Here is a 20,258-nt window from a genome sequence, read left to right as displayed (position 1 = left end):
TGGGACATGTATGCGGATATAATTCAAATGGCAACACGATACAGCCATGAATGTCTGGCTCCTTTGTCTACTCTTAAGTCTTAAATATTATGCGATTCATAATTTATGGGTCAAATAAATAGTAACAATTGAAAAATAAACTATTAAATAAAAAACAGCTCATTACAGAGTAGAGTAAGAAATTTTTGAAAAATTCAGGAACCTATTTTTGGGGGAGTAAATTTTTTGTAGTAACTACCAAAATGTTGAGAAACTTGACATATTCTCATATGATCTTTAGTGGTTTCGCAGGCTCCAAAATTTCTAAGTAAAACTCTAAAATACAAAAGTTAACTCAATTATTGTACTATTGTGGTCATCTGGCAATACACATTTCTTTCCAAATTAATAGTAAAATATATGAATTACACACCGATCAAATTCAATGTATAATTCTATTCAGTCTTGGTAGATGCTAGATGTTTTTTTTTTTGGTCGGCAAATATATATAAATATAAAAGGTATAAGATACACCCAAAAGGATTACAAAAAAGAAATAGCTACCAAAACAAATTTAGTAGCTGTGGTTACACCTGATTTGCCATGATCAAGATGCAAAAATGAATAACCCTCCCAACAAAATAGCACCACCGACCAAAACCACCAAATACCAAGTGTAATAAATATAAAAAAACACCCAAATAATTCCATCTGCCCTATTATTTTGCTGCACCTTAATAACAAAAGATAATGCTAAACCCGACATCTCCCCTGTATTATGCTAGCCAATCCCGCAACGTTAATACCCACCATAAATGCATGAATCTAGATAAAACTTCAGAAAAGAAACATAAGAATCAGGAGGGAGTAAAAAATGTAATGAGGAAATTGTGTTGAGAATATATTGGCCATAATTTTAATTGCGATCAATGTCCTCATCTAGATGGCATTATTACAATTTTTTAAGTTCTTAAACTGCATCGTGATGATAAAATAGCTAGATAGTCTACACACATTTTTCTCATTTCTTGTTACCGCAACATAATTATATGGTGATTGAAACTACATAAACCACACTCAGTTCTCTCTCAAAAAAAAAAAAAACACTCAATTTTCTTATTTTAGTTATGACAACATAATATTATAAGGTGACTACAATTGCTTTTTTACTGCGACTACAAATGTAATTTAAAAATCATAATAGTAATATATTCTTTCTCTTGGAGTTCATTTGTAATTTCTTACTTTCATATATTTAATTTCATTGTCTTCTTCCTATTTGCAATTATTTAGATCATTATGTGCAATTATATTGCCTCTTGGAAGGAATTAACACTTGGGTCAAAATCGAAAAAGACTTGAATTAAACCCTTCATTTGTTTACACTTGGTCGATAAGGATGAGAATAGGTAAGGCTAGACCAGACTTTGAAAGGCCTGAGCCTAGTCTACGATGAATTTTTGAGGCCTGAGCCTGACCTATAACCTATCAAAGACTTTTATTTTGGCTCGGCCTAACCTTTTTAAAAGCCTAACTTGCTTGATAGTCTTTTTAAAAGTCTTCTTTTACATTAAATCTTTAATTTGCTCTGGAGTAGACACGCAATAGGAAAATTAAAGGAAAAAGAAACGTTAACATAAATAGGAAAGTCAATAGAAACAATGAAAAATATAAAGGGAACTCACACCTGTCATTAAAGTCTTACTTAATTATAGGAATAGAAGTTATAAAGCATAATCAAAAGTCTGATAGTTTTAAAAAAAATTAATTGTATCCAAAAAAATAATATAAGTATGGATAGGTTCCTGGCCTAACTTATTCCCACCCCTACTGGTCGAAATGAACAATTGAAAAACACACCTAATCATTTATTAAACCCGAGATCATCACTCCACGCGTAGCCACCGCACCCTGCCGAAATCCATTCGATGTACAAACAAAATTTTAAACAAATCTATTATAAATTGGAGAGACAAATACACTCTTGAAAGGGTAAAATTGTTTTTCCTATCTGATGATCCTAATCTTGAAAGAATTTCTTACACAGTTATAATTTCACAACTAAATTTTTTGCGAAATAGAGTAGCTAGAAAAAGTTTCCAGGAAACTCTCCTACAAATTAAAAAAAAAAAACATTGTATAACATCATTATGAACGTAAATCTTCTATCAGAAAAATATCTTGTAAGTCTTTGTTGAAACAATTATTGTTGTTACTCCAATGAGTGCAACGACTGTTGCACCACCAACAATGAAGCAAATCTGTAATTAAAATAAATAAATAAATCATCTATGTATTCTTCAATATAAACATTAAGTTGTGTTTCAATAAGTTTATTTAATATAAAAAGGTATACCCATGATGCAATCTCTATCTTTTTGGACTTTTTCCCTTAAGGCATAGTATACCAGGAATCTGCACCAAATGTTGTAAAACAAACTAATTAGTCCAATGCAATCCAAATGTTGTAAGCCATAATATAAAGAAATGAGACGATAATTAAAATTATTTATTTATACTCACACTTGTAAATAAATTAATAAAGTTATGTGTGATATAATTCTTAAACAAACATGCTTCGACTAACTAAGCAAAGAATCCTTGAGAGAGTAAAATTTCAGTTTTGCACCAAAGTTATCTTCATTGTATCAAATACAGACATAGCAAAAATCTTAATATATAATTAAGAAAGAAATTTAAAACAATTATGCATATATTAGTTGAGTGGAGTTATATGTAGCAAATAATTAATATATTTTAAAAAATTGATTTGATTTATATATATACCGGAAAACTTCGTAAAACAGAAGTTAGCAATAAAAATAAGTCAATTGGGGTATTCGAGTGTGATGATCGTCGACAGCATCATCGTCTAGACATGTAGACCAATTTGTGTTCAACTCCTTTGTAAATTGGACATTCCAAATATTTGTCGAACCATCCAAAATATATGCATAAGATATTAATAGAGATTTCTTATGCCACCTATTGAAGTTACCTGACGAGTTGAAAAAGTATCCTGAATTCATGACAAAATTAATTAATTTCGAATTTAAAAAATGAAATCTTAAAATAATAATCATAAATACTTTGGAAAAATATTGAACTTACATGTGAGTATCAAATTTGACCATGAAGCTGATGAAAAAATCTTGAGAGAGAAATCCTGGAAACTGCACTCCATTGCACCCACGGGTGATAATCAATTTCATCCGACTCATTTTTAAAAATTCTAATGTCAAATATATTATGGTTTGTATAGAGTGAAGGAAAACGTTATAAGGACTTTTTAGACCATAAAGTTCTGCAATTGGCTCCGCACTAGATATAAAGTATGGTTGAATCGTTTCCAATATTTTTTATTTTTTATATATAAAAAGTGCAAATATTTCTAGTAGCAAATTAAAATAGTAAATTGTAAATAATAATGTTTACAGTTTTTTTATCCAAAAAAGCAGTAGTAATAATTGAAATATTATATTCAATGATTGCAATATATTTTGTATTTACAAAATATATTATATATTGCAATCATTGAATATAAAATATATTACAATAACTTATTTTAATAAAGAAGAATGAAATGATGAAATTACTATTAAATTGAGCGGGAAATTTTTTCATCCCAACTTACCTCTCTTTATATATATATATATATATATATATATATATATATATATATATATATATATATAATTTCACAAATATTAAATTTTATTAATATAATATTTCATTTAAAGTTCTTGTGAAGTAGATTAGCGCTTAAAAGATTATGTAATTAACTATTTAATCGTGATATGTTTCTTTTAATATAATGGTGACAATGACATTTGATATTTCATTAAATTGATATTTCATCGTGTAGTTGCTTTATTTAAACACATAATACATTATTAAAAAAATATAAATACACATTTACAGTCAAGTTATTTATTTCACAGGCAGGAAATTTGAAAATCTAAAAGCAAACAAAAAAAATTTCTGTTTATGGTGCTAATTTGCACCTGGAAAGATGCATTGCTTAGCTAAAACATTCACGTCAAGTACTTGGTTTGGGCAAAAAGCCATTCAAGCTTAGCTGGTCCTCTCTCTCTCTCTCTCTCGCGCGCGCGCGCGGGGCCAGGTTTGTAGTTCTTTCTAATATTATTAATTCATTATTCTTGTGTGTTCTTCATATAATATAATTAAGCCTTCATCTCATGAAAGCAAAAACTCATGTCAAGCTTGATCATTTTCCTATACTTCATTTTTTTATGAAGGTTCTGATCAGTCTGATAATTTTGTTCTCAGACTTGCATATATATTTTTGTGCTACAACAAAAGGGTGGTCTTTGGTCTAATTTCTTTGAGCTAAGAAGATCATGCACTTCACAAGGGTTTTTTTTATAGTTTTCCTTGATTCGAGCTGAGAAGATGGCACCACCACTCAAGCATCTGGCTATAGATTGGATGATCTTGTTGAGGGTGCGAGAAAAAGACATCGCCCTATTCAAGGGTGGTTGATTTATCTCTCTTTCAAGCATCACGTTTGAGACATTAAACAAAATGTTATCCAACAGACAGCCACTGAATGCACTGGTTTTTGAGCTAGAAGTATCCTTTTTAGGTTTTCTACCTTTTAATTTTGCATTAGTAGGCTCAGACAATTTAAAATCTTTGTCTTTTCAATAATTTTTATTTTCTGTGCTCCTTCTCTATTTTCAGGTTATGTTTTAGTTCTATGCATTGGGGCATTGAATCTGTTAAGTGTGCATTGTGAAGGGTTTTCACTAGCACAGTTTGTACCACCCCAATATATATAACCTAAGAGAAGATAACGTGAAATGACCCAATTCCACATCTTTGTTTAATTAACCTGTATAGTGCACGATATGTGGAAAGCATCGAAAATCCAATTAAAATTTAAAACCCTAACCTAAACCAACCCGGGTCACCCTGTCGGAAAAACTATTCTATGCCTCGATTACGTGTTTCCGACCAATTTTTACATGATACTTAATTAATATCTTTATAAATTAAAATATGATTATATGGTTAATCTCTATGGGATGCATAATTAATTATTTTTTATATGGTTAAAAAATGTAGTGTTATGTCATGTAAAGATTGACCAATCCTAATAAATACAATAACTGCTGCGCACCTAGGGAGTCCTTGTGTTATGTCCGTTCAAATTTCAAATTAATCCATAAACTCCATTGTATGAATGGTCCAAATTTTTGGCACCTGCACACTTTATTAGACTGAAAATGATAGATATTCTCTGCAGGCCAGGGCAGTAGGTTTATGTTAGTCATCCAAACTATGAAACCCATGTAAACAAAATTTATATATATTTATGTTATAATAATGAAAGTCTTATTCAATTCTTATTATTCTCTCAATCAAATATTTTCAATATTTTTTCCTTTAGATGTATTTTACATCCTATCTCTATAATTAGCCAAAAAATCAATTAATAATATGAAACTATATATCTTACTTTTATCTTTGTTAACCCATAACTCAATTACATGAATGGTCCGAATTTTTGGCACCTGCACAATTTATTTGACTGAAAATCATAGATTCTCTGTAGGGAAGTGGGGACTAGGGATATGTTAGTGGTCCAAACTTTGAAAAACAATTAAATAAAATTTATATCTATATTATAAAATTTATAATATAATGAAACTCTTATTTTTATCATTCTCTCAGTTAAATATTCTTAATATATTTTTCTCCTTTAGAGATGTATTTTACATACAATCTCTACAATTAGCCAAAAAAATCAATTATCTCAAACTATCTTTTTTTTTTTATCTTTATATGTATATTTGAATTTCTTACCTGTTTACCTTTTTCAATATTCTCCCTTTTATATTTATTTCTAAATTAAATTTCTATATTTTTTTAAAACAAATTATCATATTTAAAAATGACCTTATATTATAATTTAATTTATTAATTATAAATCTAAATTATAATGTAAGTATTGAAAGATATTTCTATATTATAAATTTTAATTATATATAAACACTTTTACAAAAAGAATAACTTTAAAAGGAAAAATAATTAATTAATTTTTGGATGGTTTATTTTCTTGACTTCTCAATCAAAATAATTTATAGTGTAAGTTTTCAAAACTCTATGTTTTTAAACTCTCAATTTTGTAACATTTGTTAATAATTCAGCGCGTGTGTGTGATAAAATAGGCAAAGAACTAGTTTTTAAACTGAAATAAAAAGGTAACGTAAAAAGAAATTTAAATAAATTAATGAGAATAAAATTGAAAAACAAAGTTAATAGCCATAAGATTATCATTTAAACACCCAAGGTGATAATGTTGATTATCATTATTGATTTTTTTATCTTAGAGTATTTTAAAAAATACTTTTTATGATAGTTATGTATTTGTTTTGCAAGTGATAAGCAACAATCTTAAAAAGTAAAAATATTTTTTCAATAATAAATAATAGCATAAAAGTAAATTGAATGAAAAATATGATATATCTTTTTGAAATACACTTTTTAAAACTATATTATTTAAAACGCATTATATTTAATAAATTAATTGTGTATTTTTTATGAAATATTCATTTTTATTTTAAATGTCTTGTATATAATAGGACCTTTTGTATTATTTCTCCCTAAATCCCATAAAATATCCTAACTAATTAACCTTATATATATATATATATATATATATATAACTTTACAAATATTAAATTTTATAAATATAATAATTACATTTAAAGTTCTTGTGAGATAAATTAAATGATTAATAGATTAAAATTAAGATTAAATGTTCGAATAATATCTAAATTTGATTTAAATAATTCTTAATTAGATTTTATTGTCAAGAGGATTAAGATAAAATAAATTAACTTAAAAAATTATGTAATTATCTATTAGATTTGTGATGATTATTTTTTATTTATAATGATGACAATGAGATTTGATCGATACTTCATTAAATTGACATTTCATGGTGTAGTTGTTTTATTTTAACACATAATACATTATTAAAAATATAAATAAACATTTACAGCGAAGTTATATAATTAAAAGCCTGGTCTATGTAATGGTAGGAAATTTGAAAATCTAAAAGCAAACAAAAATTGTTGTTTATGGTGCTAAGTTGCACCTGGAAAGATGCATTGTTTAGCTAAAACATTCACGTCGAGTACTTGGTTTGGGAAAAAAAGCCATTCAAGCTTAGCTGGTCCTCTCTCCTGTCTCTCTCTCTCTGTCTGTCTCTCTCTGTCTGTCTCTCTCTCAAGCACATACACAAACAAAGTAAGGGCTATAAATAGGAGCGATGGAAGTGGAAGAAAGTCTATAGCGAAGTTTCATTTCTTTGGATTAGAAATTTTTCCCAAAGCTGATCGAGAAGCCAGCCAGGCCAGGTCTGTAGTTTTCTTTTTTTCTTTTTAATATTAATTCATTATTGTGTTCTTCATCATATAATATAATTAAGCCTTCATCTCATGAAAGAAAAAACTCATCGCAAGCTCGATCATTTTCCTATACTTCGTTTTTTTTGAGTCTGATCTTTTTGTTCTCAGACTTATGCATCTTCTTGTGCTAAAACAAAAGGTCTTTGGTCTAATTTCTTCGAGCTGAGAAGATCGATGCACTTCACGAGGGATTCAAAAGCACTGACACATACATGCTTACAAACAAAGTTTTTTTTTTCCTTGCTTCAAGATCTTTTTCAATATTTCGCTCTCCAGCTCGTTTTCTGATGATCAACGAAGTTGTTTCTCCTTGAAAAGTGTTATAAGTTATAATCTTTCATTTGAGCTAGTGTATATATACATACCCTTTTACAAGATCTCTTGTTTCCTTGACTCCAGAAAAGAAAAAATAGAATTGACACATCTATGAAGGATCTGAGTCTGATATCATTCTTGTGCTTAGACTTGCATAGTTTTTTGTTAAAACAAAAAGGGTCGTCTTTGGTCTAATTTCTTCCAAGTTGAGAAGATGCATCACTTCACACCCTAGAGGGAGTGGGTGAATTTTGTTATTTTCATATAAGGGCAAAGAAAGAGGAGCTAGCGAGCTTCAAAACTCAAAAGCACTGACACATATATGCAAACAAAAAGACTGATAAAAAGATCTGGCTTTCATAAAATTAAAGGGGCTAGCTACAAGTAATGCACTGTCTCCAAATCTTTTTTATTATCTTAGATCTTGTTCTCAATTTTCATCTGAAACTAAAAGAATATATATGTGCCTTTACCCTATTTAGCTATATATGCACACAACTTCTCACATATCAAGTTATAATTCCTTATCTTTGAACTTTCTTTCATCCAAGTAAGATCTCAGTCGGAGTTGATAATATTAGATCTAGCTAGTTTTGGATTATATGTGTTCGATCTGCTTAATTTGTTTTCTATGATCTATTCTATATATTGTCTCTTATAGTAATTTTTCTTTCTCTTTAAGAAGGAGTTGAAGAATGGGAAGGGGGAAGATCGAAATCAAAAGAATCGAGAACACAACAAATCGGCAAGTGACCTTCTGCAAGAGAAGAAATGGGCTTCTGAAGAAAGCTTATGAGCTGTCAGTGCTGTGTGATGCTGAAGTTTCCCTCATCGTCTTCTCCAGCCGTGGCCGTCTCTATGAGTATTCCAACAACAAGTGAGTCCTTCCTTAATTCATTTCTATTGTTCTCTTCATTTGGCTGTCAAAAAAAGTTTAAGAATCAACCACATAATTAATATAACCTCTTTCTGATTCACGTTTCCTCCTCAGTAGAATGCAAATGTTTTCATCACAAGTTTTGCAACCCCAGTATATATTTATGTACACTTTAATTTGCATGACTGTGGTCGATCTGTTATTTCTCAAAGAAATTCTTTTTCAGCTGAACTAATAATTGGAACTGCAGAATTTCGTCATCTGTTATAATTAAAATGGTTAATTAATTAATGATTACATTATTACAATAAGTTGCCATTACTTGTTGGATATATACGAAATTAAAATGTGTGCCAGTGAACTAGCTAGGACTCCCTAATTGGGAAAAATAAATAAATTAGTGTTCTACTATCTTCTATATCCCTAATTAGTTGGAAGCAATTATTTAACTTGTAAAGAAACTTAGGGTTTATGCTGACTAGTAATTAAGGTTTAATTGGGCTTAATATTCTTTTTTTACTTCTAATTAATTACTTAAAAAAGGAAGTATATTAAATACTATTTTTTAGTTTTCAAAATACTAAATGTTTTTTTTTAGTTTCAGTTTTAATTTTTTAACTAATATATGCATTAAAAGCACTCATTACTAAATTCCAAGATCTTAAAGCTTAGCGTATCATTTATTATAATAATTGGAAGCTTCTAATTTTGTAACCTTATTCTATTTGGGTAGATGTTCATTTCAAGGCAATTTGTTTTACTGAACCAGTTTATTTAGTATTCAATGAAATGATTGTTTTACGTTAATATTACATCGTTTTTACTAGTTAATTTCCTTTTACTCATATTTCCTCTCAAAAAAAAAAACTTTTACTCATATTTGAGGTCATATATATGTAAATCGATACCAAAATAAAAGCGAAGGTAGAATGACGATAAGAGGGCCCAGTAAATTTTTTAATGTCAATTGCTACAAATAGATCGACTTTATTAAAATAAGGTTTTGGTTAATTATGATTAATTGATTATCAGTTCATTTGGTTGTTTTTATTAATAATATTATTATTGGTCTATTAAGCAATATGTTGGTATGAGAAAAAATTTATAATTTTTAAATATATGTAAATTGGAATGTCCCTTATATTCTCATAATTTATATGGTATATCCAACAAATAGAAAATAAAGTTAATCACTACTTTCGGTTCGTTTCGAAGTAAGAAAAATTGAACTCATACAAAGCCTTGATTTACTTTTACACCAAAACATTAGGCTCTCGTGATTAACACATGTAGTATATGTATTAGGATTTGGATGAATCTATTTTGTATTAGAAAAAGTTTAATAATTACGATCAAAAAGAACATTTTCCTACAAACATAATTAATCTTCCGAGATTTGTCGCAACCAAACAACAAACATGCTTATTTAAAGGACACATATATTACTTATTAAAGGCTTTCATTACAATTAGCAGCTTCCAAAATTAATTAATTTCTAGAAAAGTTTGAAATAAATAATGAAAAAAGAAATAGTTAAAATAGTGGATCATGTGTAGTCATGATTTAATGATGATGTTGACCTGCAACTTCAGTCCCTTTGAACCAAAAGCTCAGACCTTGTAAGTTGTAATGAGAATGCATATATAGCAGTGCAGTTATTACTATGCGTTTTATTATATATATCTTCTTGTATCAAAACTTGTCTTTTTCTGCTTCCACTTTCGGCTACCCTTCTCTTCTTCTCTGTTCATGTTGAAGTGACAGAGAGTGATGATTTCAGTTGTATGTACCCTTAGTTAGGGTTTGGTTCTCTCTAGCTAAAAGCTTATAGAACCTTTTATTTTCCCTTGCACGGTTTTGCATGAAAACGGTGAAACACTGGAGTTTGTATAGGATTTCCAATAACATTGTTTAAAACATATACTACACGAGTACGGTGTCGGTCAACATTTAATTGTAGATCACATATTGCAAAAGAGTATCACTATATAATATTCTAGACTACGAATTTAAGTTACATCATGTTAACTTTTAGTTAATTAAGTTTTTAATTTTTTTAATTTTTTATATTATAATTTTTATCTCTCAAAATATTTTTGACATTTTTAGTTTTTTTATTATTTTTAGCTTTTCTAAATTTTTTTTTATCTATTTTTAGTTTCTCGTTTATTTTTTTTCAAAATAAAAATTAATTTTGAACTATAAAAATAAACAAGAAATTAAAAATGAATAAATTTTTTAGAAGAACTAAAATTAATGTAAAAATAAAAATTGTGTAAAAAATTTTAAAAACTAAAAATTAAAATCTAAAAAAGTTAGGAAATAAAAACTTAATTAATTCTAACTTTTTTCAACTTTAGGCTTCATTAATTAAATGGACTAGTGGTTCATAAATTTTAACTAGTTTTTTAAAACTAATAAGTACAACTTTACTATCCATATCGATCAATTAATGTTGATCATGCATGATTATTTACACTAAATTTGACTCACCTACTAAGATATGGCCAACAGATAAAATTGTAAGAGACATGCACTGATCAGTGAGTCAGATCCAATAAGTTGCACCAAGAGAGAACCGAGCCGATCTCTGCTTCTCATGGCTCTTCTATTTCTTTCCTTTAAAGTGATAATTAAGACATGAGAATCTGTGCATATATATATATATATATAGAGAGAGAGAGAGAGAGAGAGAGAGAGAAAAGTAAACACAAAAGGTTTCGGTCAATAAATTATAAATCACTTGCGCTCCCATCTCAATTCTCATTCAAATTTCTCTGAAATCCAATTTGCTTGCTCAAACTTCTTTGCCTTCTTCAGTGAAAAAACACTTTTCTCTTCTCTCTTTTGTCCAGAGTCATTGTCCTTTTGTCTCAGTCTCTCATTGATCAGGTTAAGTTTTAAACGGAAAAAAGATATAAAAGATAACAAAAAAAAAGCGAGTTTCATGTCCACATGCATGATTGTACGTTTATCCTCTACAAGTTCCTTTTGCATCAATTGACCTCAAAAATATTATAAGGGTTCAATGGACAAAATTTGTGTATAGTTTAGCCTATTCGTTGATTGTGTTGAGTGAAAGATATCATGTACTTAATTAAGTATCCTAGTACCCTAATTAATCAATTTTTATTTTCTACTAATAAAAAATATTATTTGTGATTATAGGTTAACCTATAATCACAAATAAGTCAGCTCAAGATATAATCGGTTTTTGACCCAACTTATAAAATGTAAGAATATGGATTTCTAACCTATAAGATAACAAAGAATTTTATAAATTTAAACCCCTACAATCCAACTCTTCCAAGTAAATATTTTTAATACAAAAGCTGTTTAGTCATAATTCTCATAAATACCAAAGTTAAATACAATAACAAACAATGCAATCTCTTCTCGCTAGCTTGTACGGATTAAACGAAATCATGCATCCAAAGGTAACAAATCAAATTAGAAAAGAAAAAGAGAAAAACACTAATTAATTAAGTGGAACGTGACGTTTACACTTACATTAGTGATCGTATTCAAAACGCAGCTGCTAATGGTTGTTGTTTCCGGCTCCAACACGAAATCTTTCCGCAGTTGATCGATGTCATGAGAATGAGACAGTGATGAGACAACTACCACGAGAGCACACACAACACCACCATTGTTTCAAACATCAATTGTGTATATATATATATATATATATATATATATATATATATATATATATATATATATATATATATATATATAAGTTTTGCTATTTGAGTTAGGGTTTATAACTTATGAAATACAGTTTAAAGCGTACAATTAATTAGTGATGATCCTAGCTTATTTTTTGTTGCAACATGACTTTTTTTTTAAAATTTTTTGTTATGACAACTTATTCTAATTAACATATTACTGCATAATGATTAAATTCCCCTACTGTAAAACAAATTTATTTATCAGCTCAACTTTGAACAAAGGCCCCTATGGTGATCGAATAGATAATATAAGGATTAATTAAGTTTTGAGTTCCTCAATTTTTTTTCATACTAAAATTTTTAGTCCTTCAAATATTTTTGTCAAATTTTAGTCTTTTATTAATTTTTTTTTCATCATTTTTATTCTTTCCAAAACTTTTTGTTTATTTTTAATCCTTTATTTATTTATATTGTTAAAAAATAGTCTCTCAAATATAAAATAAATTAGAGACTAAAAATTAGTAAAACAAGAACTAATTTTAAATAATAAAAATAAATAAGAGACTAAAAATAAGTAAAAAAATTATAAATACTAAAATTATTGACAGAAAATTAATAAAAAAAATTAAAAGTTGTATAAAAAATTCCGACGGACTAAAAATTGAAATATAAAAAGGTTAAGGAATTAATAATTTATTTAACTTATATATAATATAATATAAATTATCACTATTGTGGCCGTAATCAACTACAGCTTCATATTTGACTGGCTCTTGTAACTTTTTAAGACTTATGCATCTTTCTTTGAGACTAATATATGATTGTTAAGATGGACAGACACACGCAAACATCCAGATACACAAGAGAAAAAATTAGAGAGATTGAAATAAAGAAAATCTGGGCGATTTTATGGTTCACAGAAGTTTCATCTATTTAAATTTAGCTAAATGGGATTTTGCAAACTAGAAAAAATGCGACTCTGAATATTTTGGATATCAAAATTATGTCTTAGTCATACTCTTCTCTAGCTAGAGTAATTGGCACGGGTGAATTTAAAAATAAAAAAAAAAAGTAATTGGCACGGTTCTCTTTGATCTATTTCTTCTTTATATTGGTTGATATAATTTCTATGTAGCAATTAAGTTGCTAACAAGTTCTTCCCCTATAAAAATGAGAGCACTTCTTGACCTCTTTCGACAATAATTTTCTTTTTTTTTCTTTATATTAAATATTTGAACTGTCTATTTCATAGTCTGACATGTTAATTATATTTTAGCTTGCAACTTTTCAAGTGTCTATGAGTTCAATTAAACCAACTATGTGATAAGTGATTCAGATCTTAGTTAATCTAAAAAGAAACTTCTCATAGCGGAGTTTAATATAATTACTTGAATAAGCGAATCAGACCTAAAAATATCTAAGTCCTTCCAACCCCCTATAGCTAGTGACTAATGAAGTGAAAGTATGAATAACAATGTAAATACTGAATAATGTATATTTTATGCAAATGAACTCCTCCGTGTAACTAATCGTTCATTCTTTTTTATTTTTTTGGCCTTTATGATTACAGCATAAGATCAACCATAGAGAGGTACAAAAAAGCCTGTTCGGATCATTCAAGTGCGAGCACTACCACAGAAATCAATGCTCAGGTAATCACATGCATTTTTATTTTTACTGAACAGAAAAATTAATATATAGTTACCTATTTCCAAACCAAAGGGAAAGAACTCTGAAACAAGTGATTGGGAAATTAACCTGTGAAATAGTTTGAATTGGTTCAGTTTTATGTTTTTTAGATTATGCACAATTTAGTTTTACAATGATACACGTTAATAATATTATCTATCTTGTTCTCTTTTTGTATCATTGTAAAACTATGGAAAACAGTATTATCAACAAGAATCTGCTAAGCTGCGACAGCAAATACAGATGCTGCAAAATTCTAACAGGTGATTTTATTATTATTATTATTATTATTATTATATTGTAAGCAAAACAATGTACAGATATTGTGAACTTTATTTCAGACAAAACTATAATGGGTCTGATGCTTGTTTTGCTTTTTAGGTATACTAAAAAGCCTGATGCAGCTATATATATATATATATATATATATATATATAATGATTTATTTCCCTCTGATACCTTTTGTAGGCACCTGATGGGTGATGCCTTGAGCACACTGACTGTGAAGGAACTTAAGCAGTTGGAGAATAGACTTGAAAGAGGAATCACTAGAATCAGATCTAAGAAAGTAAGATGCAAATGTTGCAATAGCATGTAATTAATTGATGATCATGATCATGAACTAATAATTTGCAATACTCAAACGTGACATAATTTGGCATTAATATTTCTAAAGCTAAAGCTAGTTCTAACTTTTAATTGAGATTTTCCCACTAGAAAAATGATTATTTTGGTTTCTTTAAAATCTGTATTGTCTAACGAGTTTTATAATAAACGTATAAAGAAAAATAAATTACACATATATAAACTCACCTTTTCTGATCACAATTTTCCTTTCTTACATGAAAGTGATTATTATGTATTGAATGATAACATGATTGAATCTTTTAGGTGGCCATTTGCTAATATTGTTTTTGTTCCTCTTTTTTCTCTAACTACAACAGCATGAGATGCTATTGGCTGAAATTGAATACTTTCAGAAAAGGGTAATTCATGAACTAAGTCTTCAACCTTTAATATTTGTCATTTCTTTTTCTTTTTATAGAGGGGAGAGGAAGAAGTATTTTTATATCTCTCCCACCAAAAATTGTTATATATTATCGTTGATTAATTAATCTAATTGGCAACTGATAGCATGCATTATTGGTTAGGAGATTGAACTGGAAAATGAAAATCTTTGCCTCCGGACTAAGGTAAGTAGATAGAATTTTCTTTTCTTCTCCCTTCAAATACCTAGGCAAAGGTATAATATTCATTCTAAATAGAGTAAAACCATTTATCTAGCCATTAATTACTTTTTAGTAATTTTGTTTAATTCATTATATATTTTAGATTTTAATATTTAAAACAACGCATTTTTGGTAAGTAAGTATGAATCAACAACTTTTTTATGAAAAGGATGAATTAACAATTTATTATTTTGTTAATATGAGTATTCAGAGCGAAAGAATTAAATTGTCAGTTAGGAAGGGGGTTTGGTTGAGTAAGCCAGTAAGGTGTGTGAGTATAATATTGCACAAAATTTTGGTAAATCAAAATTTCTTTGTGAGAAATTGTAATAGAAAGAATTAATGGTTTATAATATATCTTAATACTTCTCCAAGAGTTCATCACGTCAAATTGATTTTGGAAAATGATTGGTATGCAGCCAATAGATGTATATCTAGTGAGAGATACAAAGGAAAAAGAGAGAAGTGAAGGATATGGTAGATAATATAATGTAACTAAAGAAAGAAATAAAGAGAAAAATGAAGTAAAAGAAAGGTAAGGATACATTTTTTTTAATTTATTTTTACACTAAAGGTATAGTATATATTCTAAAATAAAATGAAAAATTGTTAAAATATTTGATGAAACAGACCCTCGTTTTCCTTCAGAAATTAATATTAGTTCTTGATTGCAAAGAATTTATTTTGCCCTTTATACATTAGCAATGAATTTCTGGACCAAATTTAGATAACTGACGAAATTGTTATGACTATAGTAATGAATTTCACTTCCAAATTTAGATAACTGACGTTGAGAGGATTCAGCAAGTAAACATGGTTTCTGGACCAGAACTGAATGTCATTCAGGCATTAGCTTCCCGTAACTTCTTCAATCCAAACATGTTGGACGGTGGAACTGTTTACCCTCAGACAGATAAGAAGATTCTTCATCTTGGGTAATTGCGCCCCTAGCTTCTACTTTCTTCATTTCCGATCTAAACAGATTCATCTCTCCAATGATTTCTTTTTTCCATTTTGATTCCCGTATATTACTACTTTTCATATCTCCATTAACATTTTTCTTCTACTAAAAGGAAACTTTCAAAAGACATATATATACATGCATGTTTATTAAATAGAAATTTTTATTAATTATAAGGTTTAACTAATTAATTTATCATCATTAAAAAAATTGGTTAATATACAACATATCCTTTTATATCATTTTAATGATTAATTTTATCAAATATTTATATTTCAATAAGTTAAATTAACAACTTTTAACTAAAAAGTATTTTTCAACTTTAATTTTGCAGCTTATAATTAACTAACTTTTAATAATTGAAATTACGCTGCATAATCTGTCCACAACATATATACTTGATTTTGAAACTTTGAATTTTGTCGTCGTACGTTATTCCCTCATTGAAATATACAAGTTTTATTTGAATAATAATTTTACTACTATTTTACTTCTGACTTCTTTTCTCCTCTTCTTGTTTTGTGACTTTTTTGTGGATGCAGGTGATCAATAATATGATCTTCGCTATAGCCTATAACTATCTATCCAATTAGCCGGAGGCTAAATGCATTATTATTACTACTCTTTTGATTGCTCATTAACTAGACCAAATGATCTATATACATTACATATGAATTATGGATTATGGATACTTATGTTTAATGATTGTATGATATCATAACAATATGTTAGAAATAATAATTAAAAAGTAGAGTTGTGTTTGAAGACACTAAGCTATGATTATGACATTATATGAATCACTTTTTATTTTATTAATTGAACATACATATACCGAAAAAAAAATTTTAGAAAGTAATTTATATTTATGACATAAAGAATATTATGGTACAACTATTATTGACAAAGAGCCCGGGTCTTCTAGCTAGTTCTAATTCTAATATATATAAATAAGCAATCTTATTCTTTCACCAAGTGCATAAAAATACATTTTTTTTTAAATTTTGTCTTCCAATAAAGGGTCATATAAAACCTTCAATATACAGTAAATTAGATAATTGAATAATATCACTTTATAGAGTTAAAGAGAGGTTAAATGATTTCTAAACAATTTTATTCCATATCGTGTAACCAAATTAAGAGAAAACTTACAATTGGTATTTTTTTATGTTATATTGGATTTTAAAAATTGTTTTAATTTGGACTACACATTGAACCCATTTTGCCCTGATAATGAGTCCAAATTCAACATGTTGACCTAAATAGAAAGCAATGCAAATAGTTATATAATTAATTGTGAATTATCTTTATCTTATATGAAAAGTTTTTTAAAACAAAAGATATGAGGTATTTTTATTTTTATAAAGATAAAGAGATATGAAATTATTTTAAATAAAATATTTCATTTTTTTCTTTAAAAAAGACCCAAATTCATATCTTTTTAACATTATAAATAGAAGCATTTAATGAGTCAACAACAATCTAGAAAAGTTCCAAATCTAGTTTTAGATTTGAAAAGTTGAAAGATGATTTGCTCTTTAGAGTTCCAATCATCAAAGGATTGATAACATTTTGGTTTTGATATGGATATATGTAGAGTTTTCGCATGATTGAAGAAAAATTGTTGCTTCAAGAATGTATATCTAGGTATACAAATCTATTTTTTTCTATTTATTATTGTGGTATATATTGAATGCAAAATAAATCTTAATTTTTCCATTGTAAGTATTAAGAACACTTCTACTTAACTATCACTAATAATATAGAGTATTTTATTTTTACACTATGGCTCAGTTATAATTTGTCATTAATAAGAATTTTAAAGTAATTATGATAAAAATTAAATTAATAAATTTATTATATATGATAAGTTGTGATTAAATTACGGTATAAAAAAAATTTACACTATCAATATATAATTCTTTTTTCATAAAAAAATAAAGCTTTTCAAAACCATAAAACTTAAACCACTTTCATTTTCAAAACAAGCTATCCATTGGGTCAGGAGACCTTTGGCAATCCACAGTGAAAGAGAGAATAATAGAGTGATGAAGATGGCACTAACACTATTTTTTTTTTTAATTTCCAGAATTCATTAACATTTAATTACTTAACCTGACTATACTTAACCCAAACCAATCCTATGATCTTCAAGTTGGTCTTGTTTGGGTTTCATATCCAAAAGCAAAGAACCATCCAACTCATGAACCTATTGTTGTTTCATTACTTTGGATTTTAAATAACTTAAACTCGATCTGATGTAAATTAGAATGAAATAGAGTGAGGCATTCTGCGATTGGGTTTTCAAGGTGAGTTTCTTAGATTATAAAATGCTTACTTTTGTAATACTTTAATTTGATAGTGGAGAAATTCTCAAACGCAACTTAGGGACTTAATATAGGTCACAACTCACAATGGTAGAAATTCAATCATTATAAATATGTGGTATGCTTTTCTCCATCCCTTTATCTTTTTTTATAATTGAATATTTCTATTTGTTTATTGTGTTTCTTTATTTTGGTTTTCAATATTCGTCATTAACTGAATCATTCTAAGGCTTTCTCCTCTTTATAATATATATATATATATATATATATATATATATATATATATATATATATCACGAACTTAATTGAGAAAATTGGTTTACGAAAATTGTTTTAACAAACTTCATTCACCCTCTCTTGAGTCTGATATGGCCATTTGGGCTACAACATTCACTCTACCTCTCACTTTCATCCTTTGTGGTAATCACTTACTTTATAATTAAGAATCAAAATCCTTGTAAGGTGGCCATACTAAAGCTTGACTCATGGAATTCCGTCGATAATTCTAACCGCCCAAACGACGAATATTCTACTCCTTTACATTGGTACCAAACATTTAGCAATGTATATAAGAATCAATTTGCTCTTTGAATCAGTTTCATTCTTCACGTGTTCACTTCAGAGCTCTTCAAACTCATTGCTTAATGATATCAACTTAACCTTTGCTCACTAATTTCTTCCATTCTTTCTCTTGGATTTTATCTCAAACACATAACTAACGACAATAAAAAAATTAGGCAAAACTTCCTCAAATATAAAGCCAATATGTAATTAAGCACACACAACAAATAAAAGTGGTGTTCAAAACCAAAAGTGATGGCGAAAAACAAAATACAACTGAATTCAAACCTAATATCAAGCATAGCAATTTATGAATTTGTCAACAACTCATATGTATTGTCCCCAAAAAATTATGATTCATATAACCAATTAATCGATCCAGGTATAATAAGAATCAAACAACTACAAAATCTCAATAATCTAATAATAACGGCCACTCGATTTAATATCACTTGTTAGAATTTTAATAGACTTCATAAAATATCAAATGAGCATCAAAACACATTACATCACATTATTGAGAAGGTTTAAAGGAATACCTAAATTCATATTTCATCAAATAAATGCAATGAAATCTAATAGTGATCATTAACAATTGGTTTAATGATCTTTTTCAACCAAATTATCTTCATTTTCTTTTCAAACAAAAAGAGGAACACAATTTATTGATTTGGTATTTTGGGAACCACAAATATGTCTTATGGTACCCAATATCACCTAATAGGACATACTAGTTTTCATTATTAAGTCCAGATCAATTTTTTGTTGGCATGCTCACTATGGTTCTTGCTATTTACACTCTTTTTTTTTTAAGTACACCACATACCCTCTTTCTACCCCTCAACTATCCATTATACCTTTTTCTTAAAGAAGTACACCTATTTTGATCATAGTTCTAAAGATACACTTTCAGAATAAGTATATATTTTTCAATAAAATATCACTTAAGAATTAAGATAGTTGATGAGAAATAAAAAAAAAAGATGATAAACGTTTATCTTATACTCATGTTTGTTAGTCTTATTTTCATTCTATCATTAGTGTTCTTTAAATCCTATCTAAAATCTTATTTTCATCTTATCTTTATTATTTTTTTAACCCTAATTTTAAATTATCTTCACCATATATTTATTATATAATAATGCATTTTCACCATTTTTATACAATATTTTGTGTTTTTCTTCATGTGACAATGTGTTTCAAGTTACATTCA

At 27.8% G+C, this 20,258-nt stretch overlaps 1 protein-coding gene across 4 annotated transcripts; it reads left to right on the top strand.

The window, feature by feature from the left end:
* Nucleotides 1-7,209: 7,209 nt before the first annotated feature.
* On the top strand, nucleotides 7,210-16,948 carry LOC114410500 (agamous-like MADS-box protein AGL11). Of its 4 annotated transcripts, none has more exons than XM_028374484.1 (9): nucleotides 7,210-7,367; nucleotides 8,416-8,610; nucleotides 13,852-13,933; nucleotides 14,172-14,233; nucleotides 14,439-14,538; nucleotides 14,915-14,956; nucleotides 15,122-15,163; nucleotides 15,980-16,134; nucleotides 16,703-16,948. In XM_028374484.1, exons 2-9 carry the CDS (start codon nucleotides 8,429-8,431, stop codon nucleotides 16,704-16,706), a joined length of 669 nt encoding a protein of 222 aa, XP_028230285.1. In that variant the 5' UTR covers nucleotides 7,210-7,367; nucleotides 8,416-8,428; the 3' UTR covers nucleotides 16,707-16,948. The 4 variants fall into 4 exon arrangements, with proteins under 4 accessions (XP_028230285.1, XP_028230286.1, XP_028230288.1 ...); XM_028374485.1 differs by having other exon boundaries at nucleotides 7,213-7,367; nucleotides 8,419-8,610; XM_028374487.1 differs by lacking the exon at nucleotides 7,210-7,367 and adding an exon at nucleotides 7,466-8,117 and having other exon boundaries at nucleotides 8,419-8,610.
* Nucleotides 16,949-20,258: the final 3,310 nt, after the last annotated feature.

Source organism: Glycine soja, chromosome 4 (genome assembly GCF_004193775.1).
Source record: "Glycine soja cultivar W05 chromosome 4, ASM419377v2, whole genome shotgun sequence".
NCBI lineage: Eukaryota > Viridiplantae > Streptophyta > Magnoliopsida > Fabales > Fabaceae > Glycine > Glycine soja.
This window is presented reverse-complemented; position numbering and strand designations above follow the sequence as displayed.

Bases quoted from the DNA above. Each gene is read 5' to 3' on its own strand.
- LOC114410500 (XM_028374484.1), top strand. From the start codon at position 8,429: ATGGGAAGGGGGAAGATCGAAATCAAAAGAATCGAGAACACAACAAAT. The intron at 13,934-14,171 runs GTAATCACATGC...TATGGAAAACAG, and splicing joins CCACAGAAATCAATGCTCAG to TATTATCAACAAGAATCTGC. The intron at 14,234-14,438 runs GTGATTTTATTA...TACCTTTTGTAG, and splicing joins ATGCTGCAAAATTCTAACAG to GCACCTGATGGGTGATGCCT.